The sequence below is a fragment of the Equus caballus genome, chromosome X (genome assembly GCF_041296265.1).
Source record: "Equus caballus isolate H_3958 breed thoroughbred chromosome X, TB-T2T, whole genome shotgun sequence".
NCBI lineage: Eukaryota > Metazoa > Chordata > Mammalia > Perissodactyla > Equidae > Equus > Equus caballus.
The window spans coordinates 662,501-685,446 of record NC_091715.1 but is presented as its reverse complement, the minus strand read 5'-3'; the positions used below and the strand labels follow the sequence as shown (position 1 = coordinate 685,446).

General features: G+C 47.8%; 1 protein-coding gene across 16 annotated transcripts in view; it reads left to right on the top strand.

The window, feature by feature from the left end:
* DHRSX (dehydrogenase/reductase X-linked) overlaps positions 1–22,946 on the top strand; it is a 138,597-nt gene that overhangs the window by 91,900 nt on the left and 23,751 nt on the right. For 10 of the 16 annotated variants that reach the window (XM_070257907.1, XM_070257914.1, XM_070257912.1 and 7 more), the window contains 2 exons: positions 1,436–1,668; positions 3,048–3,696. In XM_070257907.1, coding sequence (XP_070114008.1) covers positions 1,436–1,660 — 225 coding nt within the window. In that variant the 3' untranslated portion in view covers positions 1,661–1,668; positions 3,048–3,696. Of the gene's footprint in view, positions 1–1,435; positions 1,669–3,047; positions 3,697–21,504; positions 22,851–22,946 lie in introns of those variants that run through there. The other 6 variants (XR_011434936.1, XR_011434940.1, XR_011434937.1 and 3 more) reach the window with 3 other exon arrangements.

Here is a 22,946-nt window from a genome sequence, read left to right as displayed (position 1 = left end):
CGTCCAGGATCAAGGTGTCAGCATGGTCTTCTTGGCTGGCAGATGGCCGCCATCTTGGTCTGTCTCCATGTGGTGGAGATAGAGACAGAGAGAGAACTCCATGGAAACAATTCACCAAGGCAGACCCTGGGCTTCGGGATCCAAACCCCTCATTTCACCTCCGTCCCCTCCTTCAAGGCCCATCTCCAAAGGCAGCCCCGTCCTGAGGTCCTGGGGGGGTCTCAGCACCCCAACCTGTGAATTGAGGGGGACACACTCATCCTGTGTCAGGCGTTGTGCATTCTAATTATGATGTGGATTCAAACCCACTCTCCCCTCCGCGTAGCCCAGCCTTTTCTGAGTCGTTTCTGGGAGGGGGCGGCACGTGCTCTGGGTGAGAATGTTGACTGGGAGCCAGCCGGTGGTCCTGGGTTTGAATCTCGGCTCCTCCACCCGCCAGCTGTGTGCCCTTGACAAAGGAGGAGACCTCTCTGAGCCTCCTTTGGCATTTTGGGTGGGGCGGTTCAGGAGCACTGAAGCCCTAGACACGCACAGGCTTTGCTGACTCCAGGTGGGCAGCGGCAGAATTGAGCCACGGTGTGCCCGGTTGGGGTCGAAACAGGACGCTGGTCGCAGCCACTGCCCCAGGAAGATGGGTAAATTCAGTGTTCCTTTCGGTAAAATAGACCCACAGGCTGTGTGAGTTCTGGGAGATGTCTCCTATTTAGAGGAAATGCATCTCTTTTTTTTTTTTTTTTTTTTTGAGGAAGATTAGCCCTGAGCTAACATCTGCTGTCAATCCTCCTCCTTTTTTTTTTTTTTTTTTGCTGAGGAAGACTGGCCCTGAGCTCACATCCGTGCCCATCTTCCTCTCCTTTATATGTGGGATGCCTACCACAGCATGGCTTGTCAAGCGGTGCCACGTCCACACCCAGGATCCAAACCGGTGAACCCCGGGCCGCTGAAGCAGAACATGCACACTTAACCACTGCACCACCGGGCCGGCCCAATGCATGTTTTTTTTAATGGACCCAGGGTCCCCTTCATGACCTCATCCCCCTTCCGTGTCCCCGTCTCCCCCACACCCACCCTTTCCCACCCCGGCCCCGACCCCAACTCATGGCGTCTCCAGGAATGCGTCTTTCCCTCCATAGACAGAGTCACATAGCCTCCCAGCCGGGGTCTGTTCCCCGTCTTCGGAGATTATAGACTTTTTGAAGCCCACGAGGGCGTGCGTTCCTGTCCGCACGCGATGAAAAGAAATATGCAACGGCCCCGGGGTCTGGTTCTGCCAGGTTGCCCACCCCGGCGGTCTGCGTGAGAGTGTCCACGCAGGTGGTGAGCCTCCCGTCTCAGCCGGCGGCCTCTCCCTGAGCCCCCAGCGTCCCGTGCGCTCCGCTCCGGCAGTCGCCGCGTCTCACCTTCCTTCCTTCCTTCCGTCCTTCTCGCCCCGCAGACCCCGGAGGAGGGAGCCTGGACCTCCGTCTACGCGGCCGTCGCCCCGGCCCTGGAAGGGGTCGGCGGCCGCTACCTTTACAACGAGAAGGAGACCCGGTCGCTCGCCGTCACCTACGACCTGAAGCTTCAGCGACAGCTGTGGGCCAGGAGCTGCCAGATGACCGGCATCCCGGACGGGACGGGGGGCGTCTTCCCGGCGTCGCTGCCACGGCGGGAGGAATAGGCGTTCAGGTGGGTGAGGGCGCCCCGTCGGCATGTTTCCCCGCTCGCCTGCTTGGTCCCCACGTCGTCCCACGGACTCAAGACCCAACTTTGATGGACGGGTCCCAGAAATGGGGGTCCATGCGCCCTCAAGGGTCTTAGGGTCATGGGACCAATGCCCATGCTATGCCGCCATCTTGAATGATGGACGGTCCCCGGGCGACCCCTGCACCCTTCAGAGCCACTCAAATGAGGTCTGGGCCCAACAGTCATGGAGGGGTGTCAACAGAGGACGAGGGGATTCTGTAGGACGGGGACGGGGCCTGGACTCCACTCACCATGGGATTCTGTAGGACGAGGACGGGGCCTGGACTCCACTCACCATGGGATTCTATAGGACGGGGACGGGGCCTGGACTCCACTCACCATGGGATTCTGTAGGATGGGGACGGGGACGGGGCCTGGAGTCCACTCACCATGGGATTCTGTAGGACGGGGACGGGGCCTGGACTCCACTCACCATGGGATTCTGTAGGACGAGGACGGGGCCTGGACTCCACTCACCATGGGATTCTATAGGACGGGGACGGGGCCTGGACTCCACTCACCATGGGATTCTGTAGGACGGGGACGGGGCCTGGACTCCACTCACCATGGGATTCTGTAGGACGGGGATGGGGACGGGGCCTGGACTCCACTCACCATGGGATTCTGTAGGACGGGGACGGGGACGGGGCCTGGACTCCACTCACCATGGGATTCTGTAGGACGAGGACGGGGCCTGGACTCCACTCACCATGGGATTCTGGAGGACGGGGACGGGGACGGGGCCTGGACTCCACTCACCATGGGATTCTGGAGGACGGGGACGGGGCCTGGACTCCACTCACCATGGGATTCTGTAGGACGAGGACGGGGCCTGGAGTCCACTCACCATGGGATTCTGCAGGACGGGGACGGGGACGGGGCCTGGACTCCACTCACCATGGGATTCTGGAGGACGAGGACGGGGACGGGGCCTGGACTCCACTCACCATGGGATTCTGTAGGACGAGGACGGGGACGGGGCCTGGAGTCCACTCACCATGGGATTCTGGAGGACGGGGACGGGGCCTGGACTCCACTCACCATGGGATTCTGGAGGACGGGGACGGGGACAGGGCCTGGACTCCACTCACCATGGGATTCTGGAGGACGGGGGCGAGGACAGCTCTCTCCTCGTCTCTGCCCCATGCTGTCCATTTTCTGTTCATTCGGGATGTCCTCTCTTGGAGACGTCTGCAGGACGCACTATATTGCAAACCATGGTGCTAATATGATGATAATCCTATTGCACGCCAAATGCTGTCCCCGTTCTCCAGGGCCTTCCCGAACTCACAGTTTCCTTATCGACCCTCTTGTATCTTTAGGTCCAGGCAACTCATCCTCCATCAGCACGAAGGCCACTCTCTATGACCTGGAAGTGGGCCCGTGGGCGGGCGAGTCCTTGGGGTTCCTTCCAGTTGGCTCCTATAGGAGTTCAACGTGGCCCCCCAAAACACACGTCTGCGTCCCAACCCCCACGACGCGTGAATGTGATCCCGTTTGGAAAAAGGATCATTGCGGATGTCCTGAAGACCTCACAACGGGGAGATCATCCCGGTTCATCCACATGGACCCACCCGCCAGGCAAGGACGGTTCGATCGTCTCTCTGAGGATGGGTATCGAGTCCTCAACACCCGACGTGGAGAGATGAGCCGTTTCTGGAGGGGTTCCCATGCGCCCCGCAGCCCCCTGATCGTAAGATTCCACGCCGCTCAGAGACGCTTCTCAGGAGCTAATGGAATCGCATGGACGGCGGGGTGAGTAAGGCTGAATCCACAGCCGGGCCGACGCTGGTTGAGCCTGTCGCTGGGGTCGGGGGAACCAAGAGGGCCTCTGTGCACCTGAATTGGATTGAATAGTTGGACCCTTGATGCATGTGTAGCATCCGTGTGTTGTGTTCAGGTTCAATAATGGAAAGGACCCCATCATTCATTCATTCATTCATTCATTCATTAAATGTGTGTTAAGTATCACTACCGAGCTGGTCTCTGTGGAAACGCTGGGGCTCCGGGTTGAGTGGGACAGAACCCCTGTCCTGAAGGAGCTTGAGGCCTGTGGCGAGCTGACGCACGGACCCCAGAGACACCAGGTCCTGAGGCCTGGAACCTGGGGGCGCTGCCGTATGTGGTAATGGGAACTTTTATCGGGAAAGAGTGAACTCTGCAAAGGCCGGTCCGGGTAGGACCCAACACGGCTTAGGATCCTTTGGTCCAGGTGCCAACTGGATTGCGAGGGGGTCTCTATCCATGGACGCATCTTGGCTGTTAGGACGGAAAACCCTACAAGGGACACCAGCCTCCTTGAAAGACGGGGTTTGGATCCAGTTTGGGAGGCTGGATGGGGAAGCTTCTAGGGTTGACCCTTGGGTCCCGGAGGCCACCCCACATCCATTTCCCACTTGGTCTGAGCCTTGGGTGGTCAAGTCTTGCATTGGGCGCCATGATTAACCCTTTGAGTCTGCATCTTTCCACTTCCTCCTGCATCGCACGGTCCTCACACGCCCCCTGTCTACACCCGGGCTTGCTGAATGCATTGTGCATTCTGGTTGAGGAATGCTCAGGGGTGTAAACACCATGCATGGTTTTGCATCCAAGCTCTGTAGCCATTGAATTTGTCATGTAAGAGGGAAAAAAAAAAAAATCATGGCAGTTGTATTTTCTGTCGTCTGGATACCAGCATCCTGCGGATTCGACCTAAATTCTTAGCTTTCCAACAAATGCCCGGAGAGGGCAGACGGGAGCATCCGTACATAGGAAAAAGCTTGGGGATTTTCTGGTCTCTGGGTCTCTCTTCAAGGAAGCACCTTCTTGGGTTCAAGAACAGACCTTTACCCATCTTTGTGTTTATTCCTAATTTACCATTTTTGGTTGTATCGATTGCATAAATTTCTCCCCTTTTTTTCCTCATGATTCTGTGCCTTTATTCTGGGATGCATTGCCTCACTTCCTGGTTTGATGACTGCCGTTTATTTCTCAGTTTTCGTATTTCTCATCGTAGCATCCTGGGTGACTCATTTCTGTCCTTGCCTCCCGGGTCTACACCTCATGGACATCTAGTGCGATCCTCGTTTTCATTTTTCCTCTTGAGCCCATGGGTTACTTCGAGGGGTATTTTCAAATTCCCAAATACATTGAATTAAAAAATGATAATTTTGCTGTTGTGGGTCCAGGAATGCATGGAAAAAGTACATTTGCTCTAGTTGCCCCAGAACCTATGTGCATCGTCCTTCTGAGACCCCGCGGTATTCCTGGTCCACCGTGGCGCCAGGTGGAAAGTTGTCGTTCCAAATATCCTGGGAAAACCATCGCCTGATAACTAAGGAGACCGTCACTTTGTGGAGGAATCTTGGCTTTAGTTTTCTCTGGCTTTATGGAGGCGCGACTGGCCAATAAAAATTGTATATGTTTAAGATGTGCGACGTGATGTTTCAACTTCCGCGTGCACCGCGGGACGTCCACTGCCAACCGCGTGGCTCGAGTAGAGCGTCCCGTTCCGCTCAGGGGGTCGCTCCGTGCTTATACGACTCGGAGGAAAGGGTGGATCTAAAAGGGTTTTAAGTCGGTTAAGGGTCTTTTCAAGGGAGTTATGCTGCCCCTGGGGCTTCAGGGCCAGATGTCCCCGCAGGTGAAAATCCTGTGTATAATGAACCCGAGCCTAGAACTTAACTCTGTTTACCCATGAATGCAAGAGATGGGATTTTCCAGGCACGCACCCACTGCCTTCCTAAAGGGAAGGTTGTCCTGGGTTGGACTGTTTCCCCATTTGGGGGAAATGCTGGGGAAATCCTTTCTAGGCGGCGCTTTCTTGGGGATTCAACGTGTAGAGGCAAGCGTCTTCATCTTCGTCATCTCCAGGGAACAGGTTGGAGGTCCAAGCACGGACGTGTTCAAATGCCTATCACCTTGTTATAAATTGCATTATGTGGACTTATTACATTTGTCTACAGGTGATAGTATAAGGATTTAATTTTAGGAGAGTCGAGGGGGCATTAAAAACGCGTTATTGTACATCCATACAATGGAATATTATTTGGCCCTGAAAAAGGAATGGAGTACCATCACATCCTACACCATGGATGAACCTCAAAAACATTGTAAGTGAGGGGCCGGCCCTGGGATGGGGTGGTGAAGTTTGTGCACCCTGCTTTGGCGGCCCAGGGTTTGGGGGTTTGGATCCCGGGTGCAGATCTACACATCGCTCACCAAGCCATGCTGTGGTAGGCATCCCACATACAAAGTAGAGGAATATGGGCACAGATGTTAGCTCAGCAACAGTCTTCCTCAAGCAAAAACAGAAGACTGGCAACAGATGTTAGCTCAGGGCCAATCTTCCTCACCAAAAAAAAAAAAAAGAGAGAGAAAAAAAAACCCTCCTCACTTCAACAAAATAATGTCTTTGTTCACAAAGAGAATGCAACGCGCCTCAAAGTGCACGCCTTCCCTTGTCTTCCCATCCCACACGCCGGGTGCCCGTGGGTGTTGCTTTGAACCGAACCAGACTGACCGATGGAACAGAACAAGCCTGTGCGGAATCTCCACTTTCATTTTCCGTTTGTGCACAGATTGCGTTGGGACGTCTTCTGTGCTGGGATTTCCAACGGGGTTGGAAACTAATACCTGCTTGCATTGAAAACTCCCCCCGCTCCTCATCTTCGTAAGGAAAAGGGAGAAAAAAAGGATGAAGACGTTCCAGCAGCCTTCAAAATGAACGTGAACAGACCCAATCCGGTTTCATAATTTTCTGCAGGTCTTTGAAATTCTTCCCACGGGCGTTTTTAGAGGCACCAAAGCAGAGTGAAATACGACCATCGATTTCCTAGCATTTGAGGAACCTGGGAGGCGAGGCGTAAATGATGGCGTGCTGTTCCCCGGGGCTGGCGGGAGTCATAAAACAGTCCTGGATGATGAAGGGGGCTCCAGAAGCTGCCAAAAAGCACAGGATTTGTTTTCAGGACGCGCCTCGGGTGTCAGGAAGAATGACTCACGGTTAAGTTATTTATGCAAAATTATTCCCCAACAAAAATGACTGGAAGCGTCACCAGGTAGGACAAATGGCGACTCTGCCTGGAAAATGGCGGACGGAGCGCTGATGTGCCAAACCAGAGAGTGCACAAATCTCAGCAGTTCCTAAATCATCAGAACGAGGTCATGACCGAGCTGGGAAACAGAAGCAAGCGGCCAGAAGCACAGACCTTGGGTTTTTCATAATATGTAGAAAAATAAGTGACTTACCTGGGGTGATATTATTAGCTACCCTAGGTATTCTTTACCCGGGCGGGACTGATATCTGGATCTGGACCGTTCTCTGTGGTAGGGGCCATCTGTCCTGTGCACTGTAGGGCGTTGAACAGCAGCCCTGGTCTCCACTCGCCAGAGTCCAAGAGCATCCCCTCCAGTTGTGGCATCCAGAAATGTCCCCAGACATCGCCAAGGGATCCTGGGGGAGTGACTTGTCTCTGGTTGCAAATCACTGTCACAGAAGATGGGTAGAAGATAGATGGTAATACATAGATAGATTAGATAGATAGGTAGATGGTAGATAGGTACGTAGATAGATGATAGGTAGATAGACAGATGATATAGATGGATAGATGGATATATAGATAGAACAGATAGATGGATAGACACATATGATGGATGGATGGATGGACAGATAGATGATAGATAGATAAATAGGTTATAGATAGTTGATAGATAATACATAAATAGATGATGCATCGATAAAGAGATGATGGCTGATAGAGATGATATAGATGATAGATATGGATAGATGGTAAATGCATAGATGATAGATAGGTAGATGATAGCTAGATAGATGATAGGTAGAACGGATAGATGGATAGACAGATGTGATGGATGGATGGACAGACAGATGGACAGGTTGATGATAAATAATGATAGATAGGATATAGATAGATGACAGATAATACATACATAGATGATACATAGAGAGATGGTATAGATGATGGATGGATGGATAGATAGGTGATAAACAGATGATAGATCAATCAATAGATAGATAGAATGGATAGATGGATAGACACATATGATGGATGGATGGGTGGGTGGACAGAAAGATGATAAATAGATGATAGGTTATAGATAGATGATAGATAATACATAGATGATGCATAGATAGATGGGTTATAGATGATGGAGATGATAGAGATAGGTAGATAGATAGATAGATGGAAGATACATAGATAGATGATAGATAGATGATAGGTAGACAGATGATAGATAGATAGATAGATAGATAGATAGATAGATGGAACAGATAAATGGATAGACAGATTTGATGTATGGGTGGATGTATGGACGGATAGGTGATAAATAGATGATAGGATGTAGATGATAGATGTAGATAGATGATACATAGAAGATAGAGATGGTATAGATGATGGATAGATAGATGGATGGATAGATGGCTGGCTGGCTGGCTGGATGGATGGATAGATGGATGGATGGATAGATGGATAGATGGCTGGCTGGATGGATGGATAGATGGATGGATGGATAGATGGATGGATGGATGGATAGATGGATGGATGGATGGATGGATGGATAGATGGATGGATGGATGGATGGATAGATGGATGGATGGATGGATGGATGGATAGATGGATGGATGGATGGATAGATGGATGGATGGATGGATAGATGGATGGATGGATGGATGGATGGATAGATGGCTGGCTGGATGGATGGATAGATGGATGGATGGATGGATAGATGGATGGATAGATGGATAGATGGCTGGATGGATGGATGGATGGATAGATGGATGGATAGATGGATGGATGGATGGATGATGGATGGATGGATAGATGGATGGATGGATAGATGGATGGATGGATGGATGGATAGATGGATGGATAGATGGATGGATGGATAGATGGATGGATAGATGGATGGATGGATGGATGGATAGATGGATGGATAGATGGATGGATGGATGGATAGATGGATAGATGGATGGATGGATGGATGGATAGATGGATGGATGGATGGATGGATAGATGGATGGATGGATGGATAGATGGATGGATGGATGGATGGATGGATAGATAGATAGATGGTTAGTTATAGAGAGGCACAGGGAGAAAAAGATTTCTTTTAAGGAGTTGGCTCACATGATTGTGGGTCCTGGCAAGTCCAGAATCTGTCGGGTAGACCAGTGGCTAGAGATCCAGGGAAGAGTTGATGCTGTAGCTCCAGTCAGAAGTCCATCTGCTGACAGAATCCCTTTTTCCTTGGGAGATCTCAGTCTTTTTCTCTCAAGGCCTTCAACTGATTAGACAAGGCCCACTCACATATCTGCTTTGCTTAAAGCCCACCAATTTAAATGTTAATCTTAATCTTGAAAAAAAAATACCTTTACAGCCACACCTACACTAGGGTTAGACCAAAAGGGTGGGTACCACAGGATAGCCAATTTGACACAGAAAATTAATTGTCGCGCTTTATAAGTGTGTCTGCCCTTGTATAAAGACACATTAGGCGTCACTGCAGAGAGCTTGGGATTGTGATAAATCCTTGAGGCCTGAAAAATTCCTACGTCCTCCCGAATGGGAAAATAAAATGGCAGAACTAAAATTAGCAAGTGTTTAATTAAATGTCTATAAAACCTAGAATTGTGTTCAGGGCAACTAAATATTGATTTTGTTTATAACACACATGCACATCTACACGTGTGTAGTTCACATATAGAGATCCGGATACCCAGTTAATTCTTATCTAAACGAATCAATGTGAAATGTTTCCAAAAATGTCTTCAGCAAAAAAAAAAAAATGTGTGTGGGAATGCATATATATAGTGTGTGCTATGCAATATACATATTATATTGTGTGTGTGTGTGTGTGTGTATTGTAGTGATTCTAATTGTATCCCCCAAAAGCATAAGTCCACATTCTAACCACTGGTGCCAGTGAATATGGCCTTATTTGGAAATAGGGTCTTTGCAGACGTGGTGAAGGGAAGGATGGAGAGGAGGGCTTCCTGGAGGAGGTGGCCCTAAATCAAGGATGGAGAGGAGGTCTTCCTGGAGGAGGCGGCCCTGAATCAAGGATGGAGAGGAGGGCTTCCTGGAGGAGGCGGCCCTGAATCAAGGATGGAGAGGAGGGCTTCCTGGAGGAGGCGGCCCTGAATCCAAGGACAGCGTCCTCCTCAGAGACAGAAGAGGAGACGCAGACACAGAGGAGCAGCCCCGTGAGGACGGAGGCAGAGACAGGAGGGAGGCGGCCACCAGCCCAGGGACCCTGGAGCCCCGGACGCTGGAAGAGGCAGGAGGGACCCTCCCCTGGAGCCTCCGGAGGGAGCGCGGCCCTGCGACCCTTGACCTCAGACTCTGGGCTCCAGGACAAGGGAGGATGGACCCCTGGGGTTTCAGTCACCAAGCGTGTGGTATCTGTTATGACAGCTGCCCCAGGGAACTGCTATATTCGAAAATGATTTTAAGCCCGGATCGTTAGAGGCACGGCTGTTATGAAATATGAATTTCTGGCTGGGACGAGGTCTCATGAAATTTCCGCGTTCAAGGGCATCATTTGAGCGTTTGCTTCTAGGTCTTAAAAATTTCAAACTAGGACAGAAAGGGGAGAGGTTCGTGGTGGCAGACACTCACCTGGCTGATTCCATCCCCCTCTGCCCGTGAATAAAATAAACTGAAAAAGAAATAACCATGGATCTCCCTTATAGAGTTGCACTCAGCTCTTGGTTGCTGGAACGAGACAAATCCACGTGACGGCAACGTGATTCCTAAAATCCAAGAAGGACCCTACGATTCTGACTCAACCTGACCCAGTTTAGGCATCGGATCCCCTTTTGCAATTTCTAAGAGCAAGAGTGTGGCTGCACGCTCTTTCTTCTTCCTCGCGAAAGGCCGCGGTAGCTTAGCTCCTTTTTGGTCTTTTCTAAAGCAATTTAGAAGGTGTGCTCACGCCCGGCCTGCTGAGCCTCATTCTCGTGCACAATCTTCCATTGAATTTTGTGTCTCTGTTTCCCTCCCAGCAACTCACTGCAATCATTTATTTTGGGATAAGTGGATTTTCCTGAAAGCTTAAAATACGCCTTTGCCAAGCAATGGGGGAACCTGTGAGAAGTGATTGACAGGAGGCTGTTGGTCCTATTTTGGGCAGCTCAGAGCAACCGTCTTCTGCCACTCGTTTTTTGTTTTTTTTTTGGCAAGAAGCTCCTGCCTGTGGACGGGCCCTCTTGTGATGGTCTGTGGCTTCGTCGTAGGATCGAACTCATGACGCAGCTGGAAGAGAGCGTCTAGCTCTTTAAAAAAAACAGCGGGACCCGGGAGATGGAACCCAAGACCTCCCTGGGAAATTCTTGTGATGACCTAATAATTTACACGGGGCCGGAGTTTCTCCTCAATCTCTAAACCAACACCGCCCGTAAAGTGGCCGTTCACCGACTGATGGAAACGGGGCTCTTGTTTGCCAGACTCGTAGCTCCGTTTCTGGGCCGTTCCATCCCAACTCAACGCCTTGCCACTTGCCCTTGATGACGTCTCCTCACAAGCATCGACGTCCAAAAGCTCTTCTCCCGTGCTTCCTCCAACGTCCGCTCCGTCTCCCTTGAGCGTTCTATCCATTGGCTCCTCCATCCTCTCACAGCTCCCAGTCTGGGCGGCCATGATTCTGCCCAGTCTTGGGACCCACCTTCTTCTTCCCTGCCTCATGGCGTCTTGATGACGTCGCTGCTCCTGCCCTTTCTCCATCCTTTCCCCGAAGGCCGGGATTCCTCCGTGCTTGGATCCTCCCCCTTCCTCTTGGCTGCTTGAATAGTGTGGACTTTTGCGCTTGAAACGCTTGTGTTCACATCCTGAGACTGTTAGGATTTGTGTTCAGATCACCCCAGACTGTCGTTGTGACCTTGGGCACGTCTTTTCATCCTCTGATGTTCCATTCGTATGTGTAGATTGAGATAATCACAGTACCCAACTCCTAGCGTTTTGGGGAAGACGTGGCTCATTGATAGCCAAGACTGACCCTTCCCAAGGTTCAGAAATTATCAACTCCATTATGGTGGCAATTTTTGTTTCCAAGAATGGATTTGACCTCAGATTCTCAACGCTCTACCATGCACGTGACTCTCAAAATTGTATCTCTAGCTATAGGCGCTCCTTAAGACCTTGAAAGGGTTTTCTTAAGACCTTCTTCAGGTCTTTTCTACAAATGCCAACTTGGTTTGAAATTGTCGCCTCAAGGTCAATAGGCGCTTATTTATCATCAACATCATCATCATCATCATCATCATCACCATCATCATCATCATCATCATTCTTTAGCTTTTCCCTCCAGATTTCCAGATCGGATCAGGAAAAACACCGTCCTTACTAGTGAGTCCATCGGATTCGAACCAGACTGAAATGAAATGTAGCATCCAGAAGTGCAGTGAGAGCTCGGCCAGAAGCAACAATCCAATATCGTGAAATCTCTGGTGCTTCCCGGTCGAGAGACCCGCAGACAGTCTGATGCTGGGTAAAAGCATCAGAAATCAGCATCTGGCCATCGGTTTTGGAGGCTCAGAAACTAGGGTTGGTAAGATGATTCTGGGGATCGGTTCCTGGTATCCCAGCTTACGAAGGACCGACTTCTAAACCATATGCTACTCTCGCGTTGGGCGTTAGAAAGACTCTACGGATCAGACCAGGGTGGCTGCGCTCTCCCCAGGTAGACGGATCCTCATGGGCGGCTCAGATGGGACCAGAAGAGAAGTTGGCGTCTACAGAAGCTGAGCAGGACTGAGTGGCGTAATTCGGATACAACTGGACAGTTCTATTCCTTCTGTGGGGTCGTGTTACCAGCAAACAAAGATAGACTCTCGGGCTAGTTAGCCCTGGATTTGCCGGTGAATGACAGAAAACCCAACAGAACAGTGTCTCACACAAGAGAATAGTTTCCTTTCCTTTTCCCCTAAAATTCAGGGCCAGGGTTACTTCTTCAGTCAACAACCCGAGCTCCCTTTTTTTTTTTTTTTTTTTGCTATACTTGTGATATGTGGCTTCCAGTCCCAAGGTCACCTCGTGGTCCAAGATGGCGGCTCAGTGCTTGTCTTCATGCTTCTGTTCTAACTCAAAGGGAGGTATGAACGGGATGACGGAGGCGGGCAAGCATCCCTGTGTGGTCCACACCCGGTTCCTGGCCACACCAGGTTCAGGGGAGGATGAGCAGTGAGCCATGTTGTAGGCAACCAGGTGCCCACCGTGGGCGGAGCGGGGAAGACACTGGGGTGGGCAACAGAAGAGCCTCTGCCACAAAGTTGGGCCTCCTTTGGCCCAGGTGTGCACCCCATCATCAGAGACAGATGGGCACTGCCAATGGACAGCCCTTGGCGGGGGGGGGGGGGTGTCTCCTTTCTACGTTTTATGCCAGATCGACCCAAAATATCTTGCACAGAATGCTAAATCGGAGAGATGGCCCACACACAGCAAAAGACTCCACCTATAGACGTTGGAGAGACTTTTTCTTGCTAGATTTCCTCTCCTTGGGAGCTCGTGGTGAATATTAGTGTGTTAGAGCTGTACGTATGGGAACCTGTTGACCGTGTGACCCCCAAGCGTTAACACGTTCAACCTACTCAACCGTACAAATGGGTTGTACACACGCGCCTGTATATATACACACATCAACATATTTTATGAGATTCCTATATTATTATCTACTACCATAGCAACATATACGACATTATATATACAACGACGTGAGCCTCTGAGGGGATCGAGTTCCATACACCACTTATTAACATCCGTCCCGGGAGTGTTTCCTCGTCCCGCGGAACGTTCTGGGCCATGTTGATGGAGGCTGAGCGTCTCTCTTCTAATTAGCACAGCCTCTCTACGTACCCGGAAAAATATGCTGAACCGGCTTCCCAGTTATTAAATCACAGCCGGTTTCCGTCTGCCTCCGGGAGATCACCGCCAGGTCGTCTTAATTGGAGTTTTGGGCATTCCCCAAGTCTTCGATTAAACGGTTGTAGACAGACTCTTGGTTCGCATTCAACACATGGCTGGTTGCACCCACTGGGGACAGCAGTGTGGATGTGACCTTCGTAATTCTCAGGCAGCCTTATTTGTCACACTATCAAGTTCTTGGAGGGAGGATGCCACACAGATGCCCCCCCCATCTGGAACACGATCCTGAACAGACTGTACAAGCTATTTCTCTCTTCCCTTCCTCGACTGAAAGAAAGTCTCTCCAGACTCTCACTACTCTGGCAGAACCAGGTCACTGTCCTGGTTTGCCTCCACTTAACCATTTACGGGCAAAGAAAGCCAGGCGCCCTGCCTCCAGCTTTCCAACTCTACCGGTATTCAAAGATGGCGGACGTTGGTGACTCTGTCAATCCGGAGGGCGTTACAACACCCGGATCGCATCCTAACAGCTCCCGTGAGGTGACATGAGGCAACGCCGAGTGTAAGGTGTCTTCCTTCGGTAGAAGTCAGAAACCGTGTTCGCCCTGAGGCCCCCTGTGCTCCCACCGTCGTCCCTTTGCACAGCTTGCTTCCTCTGCTGGTCGAGGTTGCCTCCCACTTTGGGACATTATCTTAGAGAGTAGTTTTTCGATTCTTTTTGCTCCGTAACTAAATTGAAACTATGCTACCCGAAAACAGTTGAGTGCTGTCTTTACGCCAATGCCAGGCATTGTCATAGTCTATAAGGTTGGGTTGTGAGGGGTCACTTCCCTTTGAGAATCTGCACTTCCCTCCAGCTCATCTTTCCGGATAAGTCTCGTTTTCTCAGGAAAGCTTCTCTCTGTCTCGTTCACACAGGTATTTTAATGATAACATGCACACCTCCCTCTGTTGCCCGCATCATCCACCAGTTTATTCTATCCTAGAAGCACCGTAATTTCTTCAGAGGAAACTACAGGAACCCACCCCTACCCACTCAGAGGGCGCCATCTTGAAACTTTCATGAATGTCGCATTCCCTTAACTAGTTCCCCGTCTTTCAAAATCTCTCTTGCACTTTTGTTTCTCTGTTCTCTCCCTCCTGCTGTGAGCAATTCTCTCCCAAAGCTCAGTGGCAGCAATGGTCTCCTAACCCATCTCCCAGCTTCCCGTCTCTCCCCACTGGAATCCAGGTGATGCCGAAGAGCCATCTTCCACTCCCCACACCTCCACCACTCTCTCATTGCCTACAAGAGAAAGTCATCGGCCACCTGTGCAAGGCCTTCTATCCTCAGGTTTCCCCAGATCGCTGAGTTGAACCCTACATCATAGTCCACCCTGCCCTTTGGGGTCCATTAGTCTTTTAAAGGAAGAGGTTGCTGCCTCTGAGTTATCGAGCCCAAGCACATCTTTCTTTCCTGTGTCTCCAAGTTCTTTCTTCCTGGAGCCTCAACCCTGACTGGGAGCCTGGATTTCTTTTGACCGGGCTATATATCTTTATGCCTTGGTGTACCCAAAGCTGGGGAAGTTCCTGACACATCATGCATGCATGTAGAGTGAGTAGATGGGTGGATGGATGGTAAATGGATGGTGGCATGGTGGGATGGAGAGGTGGATGGATGGGTGAGTGGGTAGATGGATGGATGGATGGGATGGATGGTAAATGGATGGTGGGTTGGATAGCTGGATGGATGGGGTGGTGGATAGAGGGATGGATGGTAAATGGGTGGTGGGATGATAGGTGGATGGATGGGTGGGTGGGTAGATAGATGGATGGATGGATGGTAAATGGATGGTGGGATGATAGTTGGATGGATGGGTGGGTGGGTAGATAGATGGATGGATGGATGGTAAATGGATGGTGGGATGGATGGGGGGCTGGATGGATGGGAACATGGATGGATGGCTCCTCCCAATGGCAGAAGTCTCTGTGCTTTGGTTTCCGAACTTTTCCTGCCTGCCTTTCCCTTCCCAGCCTCCATTCACCTGCACAGACACCTGCCCGCGTCACCTTGGCAACCTGGTGGCATTCATCTGCCTGGACTATCATTTGAACCTGTGGAGTCACAGGCTGGCCCGGTTGAGTCACAGCTATCAGCGGGGCTGTCCTCCCAGATTCGTGAAGGTTAAGGTCTCAAGCTTTATCTTTGCTAAGAACACACTGCCGGTCCTCATTATTGGGGCCAAAAGGCAACCATCGGCCACAGCAGCTCAGAACTAATTAACTAAATTGGCGTCTTTTGCTTTTCTGTTGCTCTTCCCTGGGATCCAGGTGTGGCATCGTCTGTGGCCCTGAGAAGACTTGGGTCTTTGCTCCAGTCACACGCAACCGTGTCTGAGCTAAATAAATACAAATTTTTAACTCCCTTCTTCAGCACTTTTTCCTAGTGTATTTTCCTGGCACAGCTTTGTTGGGTCCCTTCTCTGACTTCCATCCAAGTTCAATCTCACAGATGCACAGCACACATCTACAGCCACTATTTCAAAATTAGTTGATGGGGGGGGCCAAGTGGGCGTTTTGAGTTTCCAGATGGCTCCTCTTTACTCCTGACGTTTTTGCAAGAAGGGCGAAGTAACAGAAATGAACACTTCTATGGCTACGAGTGTTCAGGACAGCAAGTTCCTCCGGAGAAAAACCAATACTTGTTGAAGTGGATTTAAAGGAGAGAAAGAGTGACATTCCATTCCGTTTTCATTAATTTATCCCCAAGGAACCGCCAAGTGACAGCACAACAAATGAGGGTACAGGAACTGACACTGCATTGAAAATCACTTAGGATGCTCAGACCAGACCAATTTGTTGTAAGGCCACTTAGATGCTGTCTCACAAGGAGGAACGATCATCGGTTTTAGTTGTGTCTAGGCCACCGAGGATGCTCCGCAGCCCAAAGGAAACCATCAGTCAGACCACTGTCTTTCTGGGATAAAGAACAAAGGGGGAAGGTCCTTCCACGTCAGATTGTTCTCTCAGAAGCCTGAGCGGCAGCTGGTGATGGAGGTGATGATAATGGTGATAATGATGACAGTGATGCTGATGCTGATGATGGTGCTGGTGATAATTTGATGCTGATGATGATGCTGCTGATGCTGATGATGCTGATGCTGATGCTGATGATGGTGCTGATGATAGTTTGATGCTGATGATGCTGCTGCTGCTGCTGATGATGATGGTGATGGTGATGATGGTGATGCTGATGCTGATGAAGGTGATGGTGATAGTTTGATGCTGATGAAGGTGATGCTGATGTTGATGTTGATGCTGATGGTGATGATGATGCTGATACTGACGCTGATGATGGTGATGCTAATGCTGATGAAGGTGATGGTGATGATGCTGCTGCTGCTGATGATGGTGATGGTGATAGTGATAGTTTGATGACGGTGTTGGTGGTGATGATGATGGTGATGGCGATAGTTTGATGATCGTGGTGATGGTGGTGATGATGATGATGGTGATAGTTATGGTGATGATGGTGGTGGTGATGATGATGGCGAATGATGATGGTGATGATCATGATCATGATGGTGATGATGATGGTGATAATAATAGTGATGATGATGATGATAGTGATGGGATGGGGATGTTGGTGATGATGATAATGATAGTATGATGGTGATGATAATGGTGATGGTGATGATGGTGGTGGTGATGATGTTGAATGATGATGGGGATGATGATGATGATCATGATGGTGATGTTGATGATGGTGATGGTGATAGTTTGATGATGGTGGTGGTGGTAGTGATGATGATGGTGATAGTTATGGTGATGATGATGATGGTGATAATGGTGACGATGATGATGATAGTGATGGGATGGGGATGTTGGTGATAATGATGATGATAGTATGATGGTGATGATATTGGTGATGGTGATGATGACAATAATGCTTTCTGCTAAGCCAAGAGGTTCATATCACTCGGGAAATAAGATCATACACACTGCATTTGGGGGTTATCTTGCAAAGCCTTTCTTTTCGATCTTATTAAACATGGCGTGAGGGACATATCAGAATCCGTTTTAGTCATCATGTGAAATGACCAATGCTTCCCCCATTGTCTCCGCTCAGGACTTTGTAATGAATGAAATTGTGTCTCGAGTGCTAACATGTTTTTGAGCGCCGCTGGGTAACCACTGAGGAACCGTAGACCAATAACTGAGCAAAATTATTGAGCATGTGCGTGTTTGTGTCTGTGTCGGGGTGGGTGAGTGAGAGCATCAAACTAGGAGAGAACCAAGCAAGATTGCTTAGCTTGAAAAAATGGAGTCTATGGGTATGGTGCGCACTGTCAGGCATTTGTGGTCTAACCAGTAGGTTCTTGTACACTGAACCTACTAGTCTACAGATAAGTTCTACTAGTCAGGGCTCCTGGACACATTTGAAGAGACGCCCTTAGGGGCAAACCCTGCCTTGGGGTGAGTCTGAGGCGGAGCTCCTCTAATGATGCATCCTGGGTGCATTGCTTGCCTCATTCTTGTCCAGTCCTGCTGCTGACCCACCAGAGATGAGAAATACGGCAGGAAATCCAACCTGCGTGTCTCTTGTGACCCTGAAACCCCGCTACCTTGAATGACAGCACTATTCCCATAGGAATCTTATTTTTGCCTGCAGATTATAGGCTCCTTCAGAAAAGGGACCAGGAATTGCTTCTCTCTCCATTCGGCTCAGTCTATACCTTCTCGTCTGACGTGGCGTCAATGTCCAATAAATATTGATTGATGTAATAAAGTGGCAGTGGCTTTACTACTCTTTTCCAAAGAAGTGACAGGAAATCAAAATAAGGATTCACCCAATTTTACACATTTTCCCGTCAGTTCATAATCTCTTTCCAAACATTTAACCAAAAAGACAGCAATCGGAATGAAATAGGAATCTATAATTTGACGTGAAAATCACCCCCGGAACAGAAATGTCTTCCCACGTGGGGAGATCGTGCTGCTAAGAAATGATTCATTCAACAGAGGTGTGGAATGCCCTTTAAAATTAAGTTTTCAAAGAAGGAAGTTGAACATTTTTCCTCTTCCCAGACAAAATTGTCCTGGGTGCTTAAAAATGATTCAAGGAACGTGCAGAATGGCTCTCATCAATTTCCCTTCGTAGGTGTTGAGGCTCAGGGCTGGGTTCTGCGTGTCTGAGCTCTCTCCGTTGTGACATTTTGGGGGGTTCTTGTATTCCGTGTACCTATAGGTATGTGGGTTGTGTAGGGCTGACATTGCCAAGTGAGGTTAGACCTTCAAGTAATGTCTCTCAAGTTAAAAATAATAGCCTTGTAGAAAAGTAATAATAATCGAGCATTAAGCGCGCCATATATGAGAACGGATCCATGACGTTCATCCCTCGGCGCTCTTAATCCTTTAAATCAACAAACCGGGGAGTGAGCCAACGGGGGGCGTATTCAAAATGGAATATTTCCTCCAAACCTTCTACCAAAATGGAGCCATGTGGTAAGAAAGGATCACCATTTTCTGCCCCCTGAGATGGGAGACGTCAGTTTATCAACGCTCAACACCTTGATCGCGTTAAATAGGACATTACTTGAATAAAATTTGTACTTCTTAAAATTCGCTTTTAGGTCTTTTTTTTCCATGGGAGGTTTTCTTTGGTAAACCCTAATTTCAGGTGTGGGCTCCTCCGCTCATCGCTCGACCCTATAACTCCACAAGACATGAGTAATATTGTTTAATACACTCAATGTTTGTATAGATTGACCCACATGTTGGCCGTTTTCTGATTTCTCCCTTTCTTCTTGTATTCTCACACTTTCCCACTGGGCTTAGTTTGGGGTTTTCTTGATGCACCGTCTTTAAATTTTTCTTCAGGGATGGCCCGCTCATGAAAAGGCGCTTACGTCATTGTTTTTGCAACTGTTTTCCTTGGAGCCCCATTTTTGAAAGGTATTTTCTCTGGGATCTGTTTCCTTTCAACACTTCAATTCCTGTGTTCTTCTCTCTTTCTTATCCTTCTGGCTTCCAATGGGTTTGGATAGATGTGTGTTGTAAGTCTCCCCTTCAAGCCTTTGGAAACGTTATTTTTTTATTTTCTAGCTTCTTTCAAGATTGGTGTTCTGAAATTTCATAAGATGTATGTGTGTGCATATATTTATTTTTATTCTACTTGGGATTAATTTTATTTCCTGTTCTTATGGTGCATGTGTGTGCATATATTTATTTTTATTCTACTTGGGATTAATTTTATTTCCTGTGCTTCTGATGCGTGTTTGTCCATATATTTATTTCTGTTTTTCCTGGGGTTAATTTTATTTCCTGTGCTTGTGGGTTGCTGTCTCTTTCTCGATTCTCGTTGATCCTCAACCATCCTCTCTTCACGTCTTCTTGTTGGCTCGCTCTCCTACATTTCTGGAACTCGTAGCATTCGTGAGCTCTTTTTCTTATATTTTCAGTGCCTCTGAGCATCTTTCACATTTTTCATTTCTACGTCTCTCTGTACTTCTGGAGAATGTACTCTCCCAGTTCACTAATTCTCTCTTCACTCCTGTCTTGTCTGTTTTTAACCCCATCCACTGAGGTTGATAAAAATGATAAAATGATGCTATTTATTCTGCTGGATTGGGACCCTTGCTATGCCAGTAGTTATATTTCAGACTTCATCACCATGCCTGGAGACACTATCAAGTCAGGACCGTTTTGACCAAATTCATAGTTTGGATTTTTTTTTTTTTTTTTTTTTTTTGCAGGAGGGAGGGGAGAGTATCTGCAAGAGGGCAGATTAATGGTTAGAAATTCTCAAAAGCTCCCCTTTGCCTTGTTACCTTAGTGCCAAGGCGTCTCTTCCTTCAGAATCCCGCAGGTGGAAGCTGTGTATTTGCATCCCGTCCACTCTTGTCCTGAGAATGGAGACAGCGGTTCTCAAACCCGTCGGCTGAAGAACCTCTTTGTGCTCTAAATAATATCGATTAAGGATCCCAAGTCCTCATCATGTGGTTTATATCCATTGATATTTACTGTATTAGCAATTAAAACCCAGAAGATTTTTACACATCTATTGATGGACCCATTTAAAAGCAGTGATGGTAAATCCATTACGTGCTAACACAAATGATATATTCTTATTATAGGATGCATGTATTCTATTCTTATTGTATAATAGGATATATATGTCCTATGTATTGTATTCTCACTCGTGTGAGAATATTACTGATAAGAATAGCATTGTTGTGCATTTTTGCAAATCTCTTTAATGTCCGGCGTTAAAGAGACGGCAGCTGGATTCCTGTGTCTGCTTCTGCATTCAACCTGCTCTGTCATCACCCATCGCAAAGCTTCTGGAAAATTCCGCTGGGCACTTGCAAGACAGTGAGACTGAAAAAGACAGATAACATCTCGGTATTTGTATGAAAATAGTCTTGACTCAGGGAACCCCTCCTAAGGCTCCACACTTTGAGATCTACTATTGTAGAATTTAGTGGAGGAAAATCCCCTATTTGACTCTCCCCACCTTGACAAGGACCTAAAAACCCTTGTCTTCTCTTTCTGGAGAGGTGAGAGGACACCAAAAATGAGGTTTATGTTTGTTTGGGGCCAGCCTGGTGGGGTAGTGGAGTGGTTAAGGTTGCATGCTCCACTTTGGTGGCCCGGAGTTTGCAGGTTCAGATCCTGGGCACGGACCTACCACCGCTCATCAATCCACTCTGCGATGATGTCCCATATATTAAAAAAAAAAAATAGAGGAAGATTGTCACACATGTTAGCTCAGTGACAATCTTCCTCACACGAAAAAAATATACATAAATAAATAATGCGGTTTAAAAATTGATTAATTCACCAAATATCCTGTGGGAAAAGCTGACCCCTGGGCTCCCTACATATTTCTTTCTCTGCGTGAAATAATATTTATTTATTTCACATATTTATTTCACAGCCTCCCCGGACACTGTGGCCCCCGGATGATTTCCTGCTCTCCCGTCCGTGTTGTGATGCTTTAATAAGATGCTTTACAAATGTATTCATCCAGCATTTTCAATTGGTTTCAGCAGGAGCGTTGGGTCAAATGACCTAATCTTCCACGTTGCCAGAAATAGAACTCATATTAAAAGACTTCAGCATGACAGATTAAGAAGACAAGAAGAGAAGAAGGATTTAAATTATATAACGCAAGGAAAATCTCCTGGGTGCATAGGCAAATCCGTATCCATAAAAAATAAATTATGTTTTGAAACCACATATTAGCCGAAAAGGAAAACAATAATTCCAAACAGTGGAAACATAACCAACCATATTTTTGGCCATAATGTCGTAACGTTAGAGTTTAATCATAAAATATCAACAAACGAAAACTGCCATCCAACTGGAATTTTAAAACCCTCTTTCAAAGGTCCTTGGGTCGGACAAAAGGAGGTTAAAACGAGGTGATCACCATTTCAGCACTTTGCGGGATGTGGCTCATGTTACTTTGGGGAGGAAAATCGACATTTTCAGAATGACTTTCGTTTTTAAATAAGGAATGAAGCGTTGGATTCAGAAGTTTATGAAGAGAAACGTAAATCTCGGGAAAGGAGGAGAGTGAAATCCCTAATTTAATAAAGGAGGAATTTCGTAAGTGAGGACATAGGTAAAGAGCAGAACTGGGAAATATTTTACTGATCCTACGAAGCCCAAACTTGTTCCCAGAGAAGACAGGGCCCTAGGATCGACCGCTCGAAAGCAAAATGAAGAGAAGAATAAAGGGCATCCACCCAAAATGGACTTGAGAAGCGTACGCTCATCACAAAATCCGTGTGATTTTTGCCATGGTTCATGCAAATATGTTTGCAAAGCAGGATAAGAGGGACGATTGGAGGAAAAATGTGCATTATCAAAATTTAGAAAAACAAAGCAAATATCAGTAAATCCGTTTCAATGAGGAAATTGAGACAGAGCTAAGCCGGCATCAAAATGTTGGAGCGCATCGAATTGTTAAGTGAGTTCTCTGAATCCTTCAAGGAATTCTCGGGGTATTGATATGATTCAGAGCCCGAGATGAGACGGAACGCTTCCAAATAATGTGTGAGGACTTCATCAGAATCATGCCAAAGTTTGAGTTTGAAAGCACAGAAAGAGAGACTGCAGACTTAGGTGAACATATTGCAAATTACATGAAAATTCACTAGGCAAATAGCGTTGCCCACCTCATCAAAAGAATGATACACACGAAAAAGTGAAGATGGACGGACCGCTGAGACTTATATAATGTTATAAACCAATGTGACCTCAATAAAATGTCTATATTTACTTAATTTCTTTTTAATATATATCAATTGTATATTATATAAAAATATATTTAATATTTATTATTTATACATTTATATTTTTAACCTTATATTT